This window comes from Euprymna scolopes, chromosome 18 (genome assembly GCF_053919585.1).
Source record: "Euprymna scolopes isolate OS-2025 chromosome 18, ASM5391958v1, whole genome shotgun sequence".
In the NCBI taxonomy this organism is placed as follows: Eukaryota; Metazoa; Mollusca; class Cephalopoda; order Sepiida; family Sepiolidae; genus Euprymna; species Euprymna scolopes.
The window spans coordinates 99,519,750-99,531,008 of NC_136499.1; the positions used below are offsets into that span (position 1 = coordinate 99,519,750).

The 11,259-nt window shown below is 32.4% G+C and overlaps 1 protein-coding gene across 2 annotated transcripts in view; it reads left to right on the plus strand.

Annotated features, from left to right (window-relative positions):
* The window catches only part of LOC145297712 (wings apart-like protein homolog), a 427,159-nt gene that overhangs the window by 143,477 nt on the left and 272,423 nt on the right, over positions 1 to 11,259 (plus strand). For both annotated transcript variants that reach the window (XM_080143917.1, XM_080143918.1), the window contains one exon: positions 2,514 to 2,774. In XM_080143917.1, coding sequence (XP_080000043.1) covers positions 2,514 to 2,774 — 261 coding nt within the window. The remainder of the gene's footprint in view (positions 1 to 2,513; positions 2,775 to 11,259) is intronic.

Here is an 11,259-nt window from a genome sequence, read left to right on the forward strand (position 1 = left end):
TTCTAAGTTTTACTTTATTTATTCTTATTTTTACTTTATTTATTCTTAGTTTTACTTTATTTATTCTAAGTTTTACTTTATTTATTCTTAGTTTTACTTTATTTATTCTAAGTTTTACTTTATTTATTCTAAGTTTTACTTTATTTATTCTAAGTTTTACTTTATTTATTCTAAGTTTTACTTTATTTATTCTAAGTTTTACTTTATTTATTCTTATTTTTACTTTATTTATTCTTAGTTTTACTTTATTTATTCTAAGTTTTACTTTATTTATTCTAAGTTTTACTTTTTTTTCTCAGTGTGTCTTTATTTTTCTAAGTGTGTCTTTATTTTCTAGTTGTTCTGAGTTTTTTTATTTTATTTTCTGGGTTTTTTTTATTTTATTTTCTGAGGTTTTTTTATTTTATTTTCTGAGGTTTTTATTTGTTTCTTTCTGAGGTTCTTTTTTGTTTATTGATTTTACTTTTCTTTTGATTTTTTTTTCTTTATTTCCTTTTTTCTTAGTTGTTACTCCATATGTTACATGTTACTAAAAAAAAAATGCTGATGAAAATTTGATGTGATCCAGGAAGGGAGAGTTAATTGGTTTACCAACTATTATGGCAAAAGATGCAAATGTAATTAAACACCCCTTCCTCCTCCCCTAAACACATGCAAAAAGGATTCCTTAATTGGCCGAGTTAAGAATCATCCTGAAAGAAGCATCATCCTCACAAGATGAGATAACTAGTGACCTTTGTCTAATAAAGGTCAGAAGATGATCTCAAGAGAAGTAGCGAATGATGGGAAGAAAAACATCCAAAGAATTGGCTTACTAATCTGCATGACTTGAAAGACCTGCTAACCCGACTTTTAAAAATGCATGAATGCATCAACAAACTATAAAAGTTCTAAAAGAAATTATGGGAAATGGCAGAATGAAGGATAGCAGACTCCATAAAAAAGTTATAGATCAGCGGTAACCTGTTAGATCAATATTTGTTATATATATAAAAAAAATAAATAAATTATTAATTGTCTCTGAAATTATCATATTGTGGATTGTTGAATTCTGGGTAATAAATATACTGGGGAAGGCTGAAGGAACAGTCAAAAATGTTATTTTAAAAAGAAAAATTTATAGAAGGCATTTTGTATTCCTACACATCAACAAATAATAAATATATAGTGAAAAGATATAAGCATTTATATATTTTTCATATTAATTTTTTTTTACATGTATAGATATTGGTTTGTTGCATCCTATTAACCAAAGAAAACAATCAGTTCACACTCAAGTGTTGCCAACATTTTAATCCTTTTAGATCTTATATCCAGCATAATCACATTGACACACCGGTTCCCGTTAGATCACTAAAGTTAAGCAACATTAAACCTGGTCAGTACTAAAATGGGTGAACATTTAGGAATTCCAGGTGCTGTATGTGCTCTATGCTTATCTCTGCTCTGTTTCCAGGCGTCTAACATTTCTCTTGCCACTGAACAAAGTGTCGATTCAGGAGAGATGTGGTTGGGGATCGCGAAACCCTTGCCTCATAATTACACGTGTAGCTACCCTTACCGGGCTTATTTATTGTCTTTTGAGACTGAATGGAGGCTATAGATTTTATGTGCGTTTTGCAGCCAGTAACAAAAACTAATGTCTGTCTGTTTATGTGTTCTTCAGAGACGTACAAATATTAATTAAAAATAAAAACGACACAGTATTCAAAACAAAAAGGTAGAAAATAGTTTTTGTTATTGACTGCGAAACACGTGTAAGGTGTAAAAGGATAAAAATATTTGCATTTACGGAAATAAAAAGAATATAAAAAATAAATAACATTATGGGAGTGGACTGATTTTTTTTCCTTTGATCAATTGATTTCATTGATTTTTTAAAAATATTTGCTCTGAAACACAAATCATATTTGCATTTTGTTTGATAGTACAAAAATTTTTTTTTTTTCTATAATCTGAGTATGTAAATCTATGAAAATATGTAAACATACTTATTTATATATTTGCACTTACCGAAATAAAAAAAATATAAAAAATAAATAAAATTATTGGGATGGACTGATTTTTTTTCCTTTGGTTAATTGATTTCATTAAAATATTTGCTCTGAAGCTCAAATCATATTTGCATTTTGATCGATTGCACAAAATCCTTTTTTTTCTATAATCTAAGGTATATATAAACTTTTGTATGTAAATATGTAAACATACTTATTTATATTTATTTGTATACTTGTTTGTACATGATTCACATCTAAACTAATTAACTGATCATAATGAATTTTCGAACATAGTTGTGATCGCCCTATTTCTGCCAGAATTGTAGTAGTAATAGTTGGTGCTTTTTTACAACTGCCTCAAGTATTGAATCTAACTTCCCACCTCTGGATATTTCTTTAACTAAGAAAGCCATGATATTGTTGTCGGCTTGAGGTCAGCAATCTTTGAATTTTCTTCCGTTGATTTATTTATTTTTACAACTTGACTCTAAAAGAATCTATTTTGTTTCTTTATAGGATGGTGAAAGGCCTGGCACCAGCAGCATAAGCAGCACAACTATCAAGTCATCGCACGTTGCTGCCCCAACTAAAGCGGTTCCAAATAGTTCATCTTCAACCAGTAAAACATCTAGCAGCACTTCCAAGACTGGTACAACAGACGATAGTACCAAAGCAGCAGCAGCAGTAGTGCCAAAACTCACTCGAAAGGTCCATTGGCCATGTCGTATTGGTGACGAGGCTTTTACTTCGCTGAAAGTGAGCAAAGAGCACAGAGAGGTAAGCAAGACGTTTCTCGTTCTCTTCGAAAATGATGATAGGATGATTGCAAGTTTTTTTTTGATTCCAATACAATTACCTATTTTGATTCTTTTAATATCTCTTAATATTTAGCTATAGATTTGTTTGTTGTTTTTTTTTTTTTTTAGATTATTAGAAAATCCATTTAATATGTACCTGTATTTTTCACAAACGAATTAGTGCAACTGATCTATGGATTTTACTTTTATTGGTAGTTTAAAATCGACAAATATTTATCATTTTATCATTAGTATCAGCAATTCAAAATTAATTTTTAAACAAAAATATATGAAAATCAGTTAACAGAATCGTTTTTGGCATTGGAAATTAAGCTAAAATTTAATTTTTTTTTTTTTTTTTTTTCACTTTATTGAGTTATAGTAATAAAACTGTTAGCAATAGACAGAGGCTACTAAGCTAATTAGGGAATGCATAAAACTTAGGAACATCACGGATAGTTAGACAAATACATAACTCTGAAAATGTGACAGTGATACATGTTCATTCACTTTATTCTGAGGCAGCATGTTTAGGATTGCAGAACACAATGTAAAAGGAGATCGCCGGTACATCTCTGAGCAAACATCGGTGTGATTATGCAGATCTAATCCAAGCAGATCATATACTCCAGAGGGAACAGGGTTGATACTCTAAAAAGTTATAAATTTTTTATGATTCCGATTAATAGTCGCAACACTATTCAAAATATTTGTGGATCTTAGAAATTAAAAAAATAATATCTTGAATCAGAGATGTGAGTTCTCCATTTTGTTTTTGGTCTAGAAAAGGTGAATTTCTGCTGGCATCCGTGATAATCAGTCTGACAGTGGTTTTGTTGCTGTCGGGTTGAGGTGTAGTCTGGTTGAGTTGTAGGAGATTCATCCTCCCATGCTTTACCTTCTCTCTGAGGAAGGGTTAGTTTATTGCTAATCACCTAAGGCACCCTTACTGGAGAATGCTGATGGAACTGCTTAGGCATTCTTTTTGTAGGCCAGAGTGCGATTCTCCTAGTGCACTGGCTTTTCAAAACCACACTTGACCTTTTGTCTAGCCTCCAGGAAAGGCATTGAATAAAAACTCCCATGTATATAAGTTCCCTGTTTTTTTAGTTGAAATCTGCTGTCAAGAATTAGAAGTGGATGAAGTAAGTTCAGAAGGAACTTCTGCCATTACTAACCAGCAGAGTGTTACCTTTACTGTCAATCGAAGTAAGAATGCATTTGACATAAGTACACAATATGATGATGTATGAAAGTGAAACCTAGTGAGTGAGAGTTGAGGTCATGTGTTGCATGAATAGGAATGATATGAGAATAGTATCATCGATGGATAATGTAAGGCTTAGATCTGATGACATCAGTAGAAGAATAAATCTGAACAGTATAGGGAGATGTGTGCGGAAGAGTAGACTTTGATGGTATGGCAATGTTGAAAGAATGGATGAGAAGTCTTGGGTTAGTAGAGGTAGAACGATTGAGGTAGCAGGGTTAGTTGGCAGGGAAAGGCATGGGAGGAAGTAATAAAAATGGAACTGATGATAAGATGGATGAATAAACACTGGGTTAAGGAGATGTTAGACCGATGATGATGATGACAACAACGACGACACATTCACCTCAATTTCAACTTTTTTTTTATTGACTAGTTACATCCCTGTTATACATATAGTAAAATCTGTCTACTCCCACCTTAATTTTGCAATCGATACTTCTTTGTACTATAAGCTACATAAAAAATTTCCCCAGTCATATGACGCAAATATTGGTTAGTGTTGCTTAACAGAAACATTGCATTTTCAGTTGATTTCATTGATTTTTTTTTTAATATCAATATTATCAATATTTTATTTTTTCAATAAATATGGTTAATATTTTATTTTTTATTAATCTATAATATAAATCTCACCTGTCTGTTTAAATATATGTATGTATGTTTGTATGTATGTATGCCTCGCAAAAACTTTTGACAGTGCTGACAGATTTTCACGAGATTGGTATCATTTTGAAGCTTGATCCTTCGAATGACAAATATCGAAAAATTGGCCAAAAACATTAATTCCTTCACCTGGGCACTTTTCTACAGTGAAGGGTTGCTTTTTTTTGCTGATATTTCCAAAAGTCATCTTCTTCTTTTCGATTGTCTAACCTTAATTTAAGCCTACATCACTTCCAGTTTGGCGATGGGCGCAACAGCTAGTGCATCATGTTTTTTTTTTGTTTTTTTTTTTTCACTTTCTTTTTCTTCTTCGCAGTACAGGTTCGAGCCTGCCTGCCTATTACAACCTTTTTTTTTTTTTTGCTCAATACACGCCTCCAAACACCCAGGCAATGCCAGGCTAGTCATAAATAAAGGAAGGCGTGAAGCAATTTTTACTCTGACAATGAAAAGTCCTTATACTGCTTCCCAATTCACAAATTTAATAACAGATGACCAGCTGGGGTTTTCCCCTTGACATCAAAACCAACAGAGCATAGGCTATTGTGCAGATTGTATGTTGCCTGTTGACTAAGGTATCTTTCCAATCTTGTGCAGTTCTAGTAAGCCCATCCTCCCAGGCTTTGTTTTTTTCCTTTGAGAAAGGTTTAGTTTATTGCTAATCACTTGAGGCATCCCTACTAGGGAATTCTCATGGGACTACCCAGGCATTCTTTTGCAGGCTAGAGTACTCTTCCTCCAAGGCACTGGCTTTTCAAATCACACTTTCCAACCCTTGTGTCGCATCATCCTGTTGTGGGAGGTAGATAAATAACTTCAACCAGTGTAAAAGAGAACATTTTTTTTTTCCATTGCTTTTGGCTGACTAACTTTTAACTTTAAAGGGAAAGAGAATAGAAAACAAAAGCTAGTTTAGTTAATATATTGTAATAATTTCATACAAGCTGCTATGGGTCAATTGGTTACCTCACCATATTTAGGGACAGAGTTTAAACCTTATCCAAGGAAATAATTATTTTTATTCTGATTTTTTCCAATGACGATAACATCAAAGATGAGAATAAATAACCCAATGTTTTAGTCAATGTAGGTACCGAACATGGGAATTTATATGAATTTTGAATAGATCACTTTATTTAATGCACTTTGGTAGATTGATCTCGTTCTGTATGCCGTAGACTGAGTAGATGCCTGGACTGAGAATTTCACTTTCAACTTTGAAACTGATTGTTAGTTAACACCTTTATCCATTGTGCCATGTGTCCACATATATAGGTGGATCACTTTTCTCTATTGTGATATTACTTGTTTGTGCAGAAAGCAAACAAATCGCACAAAAGAAATAAGATCTCATTTTTATTTTACTTATTGATGGCATTGGGGGCAAAGGGTAAAATTTTAATTCTAGAAAAAAAATTTTTGTTTAAAGCTCAAATTTATGTTGTTATACGTTTTGGTAACAAAATTTTTTGATGCAGGTTTTTAGTTTGTAGTAGAATTAACATTTACACATTTTCAATCCCTTCTCCACAAATAATCGACTTAAGTTAAATGAGTGCTACAGATTCTGGAACAAACATAGGATATATATATATATATATATATATATATATATATATATATATTTGCAGTCATCGACATACAGTCCTGTTTCGTTGTATCACAACTCATCAGTGCCGCTAGACTAGCACCTCTCCCAAGCCAAGGACTGAACCTAGAACCATCGTGTTGATAGTCAGCAGTTCTCCCACTCGACCACGGAAGCGATACTCGCAAATAACCTGTCCGAATGTCTATCTAAACAAACATCCGTCCACCACATACAGTGCTCAAACCGCCTGTTTGTAAATAAACAGCGAGCTTCGCATTTTTCAGCCAATTAAGTAGCGAATGAGATTATTTACGACAGTGCTCTACCCAAATATATATATATATATATTTACTAGAAATGGTAATTAATAAAAACCTGAAGAAAGTGCTCAATACTGTTGTAAAGCAAATATGCGTTTTATTTTTTATTACTGCTTTTTATTTCTGTTCAGTTTTTTTTGTTTCAGTTACACAACCGTTTTTTGGCCGTTATGTAGCCTCCTCAGACTTTATAGAAAGTAAAGTCAGCTACACGACCGTTTTTTGGCCGTAAAAAACGGTCGTGTAGCTAAAACAAAAATGTAACTGAACAGAAAAAAAAACAGTAATAAAAATAAAACATATATATATATATATATATATATATACACACACATATTATTTTTACCTATAGACACTAGTGTCTCATGTTTACGCAATCCTCCATGTACAAAGTGATAATTACTGCTAATCAAAAACTTCAAACTCAATCATAAAATCACCTTTGATTGTGCAGTCTGGTATTCAACTCGTTGGCCCATAAGAATTATCATGAGGAAGAAAAGAGAATTAAGTCCTATATATTAAGGAAAGCAGACAGAAAGCCAAATAATATTGAATAGCAGATGCTGAAACATTGTTTTACACTAAGGCCAACAGCTTATAACTCTCTCAAAGATGCTCAATCTTCTCTCTCTATCATATATATAATAGCAGGGTGACCTGACGTTGTCTGGGATTGAATGATGATCAACAAATGTTTCACACTCCCATGTTTTTATTGTCATTGAAATCAGTGAACTTGCCCATTTGTCAATCAAATCAATTGAATGCCGATCATGGTGCACCGGACGGAAGCTTCACATGCCTCCCCACAATGACTTAGTCCACAATACATTGTAGTTTACATTGCACTGTAAAGAACCTACTGCTGATTTTATAAAATTATTTTATATATATAATTGCTTGAATTAAAGTTTAAGATGCAAAAGTCAAGAATCATACTTCAATTGTGCTCTAAACAGAAATATTAATTTCGAACACACCCCTGCCATACTGTTGATTTTTTAGGCCTTTTGGCTTGTGTGGTAATAAAACTTTTCAAATGCACTTGTGATATTAGGCAGTATGAAGTGTTAACTTTGGTTAAAATCGCCTACTCCTTCTTTCATCGGATTATTTTGATTATTGATACTTATCGAATACATTTCAAATTCAATGCAAAAACTATCTAAGATCACTACCAGGTATATACAATACCTTCATGTGAGATTTCATGAAATTGGCTAAGCCGTTTTCGAGTCCATAGTCACAGACATACAAAGTTCCTTTAATATAAAAGTGTGTGTGTGTATGTATATATATATATATATATATATATATATATATATATATATATATATATATATACACACACACCCACACATCATATCACTAAAAGAATAAGGTGGGTAAAATTCATTCTGCAAACAGAATAGTTTTTGTTTCATTATAAAAATTGAAATCAAGATATAATGATGTGAAACCTCATGTCTAGAATCCTTGTTCCAGTTTGGGTCAAAATCCATTACATCATATTGATTCTAGAAAATGTCTAAAATTTAAGACTTATTTTAGCTTAAATGGTCTTACAAAGAAATTGAAATCCAGGGAATCTTGCTTAATTGGTGTCAAATGCCTTGGGAATTAAAATCTATTTTGAATTTTCGAAAAGGGGGGGGTGCTTAAATTATGCTTTCTAAAAACTCTTTAAATATTCCAAAGAATGTGAAATTTGGAGAATAGTTATTAATTGATGTCTAATTAACTTATGGTTAAAATTTTTTCAAAAATCGGAGGTATCTGAATTTTTCCAAAGGGCCTCTATCCTCTTTTTATCCCCTTTGTATAAAACTAAACTAAATATAGTCCATCTCACACATCCTTACTCTTAGCAATTGTGTTCCTAAATTCATTAAGATTGATTAATTGGTTTAGGAGTAAATCTTGTATGTGCAAATAAACATTCTTTTATAAAGATAGAGAAAAATATATTTATTAGTCTCCCGACAAAAGGAGGGTGGACCTGTAAATTCACCTTTGTTTGTTCGTCCGTTTATCTGCACTTTTCTCAATAACTATGCCTTGGAATTTTTTGAAATTTTGCACAAACATTAAACATGATATGAGTAAAAAAGTAACAGAACGGATTTTCCGGGAAAACTCCGGCCCCCCCCCCCCAACTTTCAGATTAAAATGGCTAAAATTTACACTTTTGTGTGTATTAAAAAAAAATTGATGCCTTGAATTTTTATAAAACTTTCTGAAAAGTTGTAACTAACTGATTTCTATATAATTTTGTTTGTCTATACTTTGCGATAACTCTTTGGTGTGCCCCAGGGGCTCTTTTAGGGCTAATAAAAACACTCCATTTTGGGAACTATTTTACCATATTTGTCCAAAGTTTTCTGTGTATGTCTATTTAGCAGTTTTGCATGATACTGAACTCAAATTTAAATATTTGTGGTTAAATGGGGGTGGTGGGGACAAATGCTGAACTTGGTCATTTTTTTATACCTCATTCACTGTGCACTCATGGGGGACCATGCATGCTTCACTTGTTTCTATATAATTTATATGCTAACATGTCACAGAATAGAGAGAATTGAGAGAGAAGTTTTTTAGAAACTGTTCCTCACACAGACAAACAAGGTCACTTATATACATATTATTAATTTTTATATATATATCAGTGAAATAGTAACCGAATTGTGTCTATATTTTGTTATTGAGGCAGTGATATTTTCCACTGAAGAGTCATGAATTTAACAGCTGTCATGTTTTTAAGTCACAGAAACAGCTACATGGTAAATAACTGATGATGCCCATTTTCTGTCTTACAATGTTTCATTTTTCCCACTGTTATATAGTCAAATTCCTTTCGTAATTCTGAATTTTCTAGTTGTAAGTCAGCTTGTGCAAATGCTAAGTCTGCAATGGGTTAAACTTAGTATCCTTAGGAATTTAAACAGCATTTTTCTATTTTATTATTTTACTAGCAGGGGTAAAATAAAAAAGAACCCGGGGGGGAGGGGGGGATCGAACCCAAAGCCCTGAGGCGAAGTTTGAAAATAAAATCGGCCAGCCAGAATGAGTTAGTGAAAGATGTTTGAATTTATTTAAGTAAGAATCAAATTGACAGGTGCGCGGCCAGAAGTCGTCGAGCGTTACGACGACGTAGGTTTGTTTGTTATAAGCGAAGTAAAAAAAAAAAGCAACGTTAACAATTAAGCGGGAAAAAAAAACACAAAAAAACTAACGTAAGGCAAACGAACGATGAAAACAGAAAACAAACACGTGAAAAATGGCTTAAATAAGCCTGTTTCGATATTAAAATTTTAAATATCGGTGGGTACCCGGGTGTTTTTGGGTGTCGCTAAGAATAAGCGAAGTAAAAAAAAAAATAAAAAATAAGCAGAAAAACGAATGTTACGTGAAAAATGGCTTAAATAACACTGGTTCAATATTTACATTTAAAAAATCGAAAAAAAAAACAAAAAACATCTCACACCACGATTTGAAACCAAAACATTTAGATAATGAACCAAGGCCTTGAGCTAACGTGACATACATGAAATTTGTTCGGTTTTTCAACTATTTAAAGTAAATCAGGTCACGACGTCATTTGACGCATGCGTAGAATCGGTCATTGTCATAAAAACTTGAAATTTGTATATAAGGTATTCAGACGTTAAAAACTTTTAATCAGTTTTCATCCTGCTAAAAGGGTTTGCTAAGGGGTCAGAATTGAAAAATTGGCATGGTGGGGGGGGGCATAGAATTTTTATCTGTTTGTCAACTATTTCACAAATGCACATGCATGAATCATTCACATGATGGATTACTTATGTTAAGAATAAGTAGGTTTGTAAACACGTTTTAAATATCGTTTCAAGCTGGCTTAATGGTTATCGTACTTCACTCACTACTTACAAGAAGAGAACTGTTTAGAAAAAAAAACAATACTTGCATACGCATGTTTCAGTTTCTTTCGTTTTTTTTGTTTTTTTTTTTCATTAATTAATTTTGTTTTTTTAAGTAATTTAATGTTATGTTAAAATATTTGCAGTATTTCTGATTATTAAATAAGAATTCTGCATTAATCAAAATATAATATTCATCCACATTTTACAACCAGACAACGTGGGGCATACTGCTAGTATATAAATATATATATATATGTATATATAACAGTAGTTGTGTTCGTGTGTGTCTGTGTGTACAAGTCTCCTACAGCCCACACCACTGGACTAATCATGACCAAACCTGGCATCATAATATTTCTATCACCTAGGGGTAGTGCACACCATTTTTCATGGTTACGGTCAAAGATCAAGATCATAGCCTATGTATATATACCCTCCTACAACCCACCTCACTGGACCGATAATAATCAAACCTGACGTGATGATGGTTTCCAACCTAGCGATGGTACACACCATTTTCCAAGATCAAGGTCAATGGTAAGGTCAGGAGTTTGCTGTATGCTTGGTTATTCATTTCCTGGGTAACCGAGCGTACAGCAAAGTCCCGCACAATGTACGGATATCTTTGCTAGTATATATATATATATATATATATATATATATTTGAATTATATGTATATATATATGTATATATATACATACATATGTATATATAT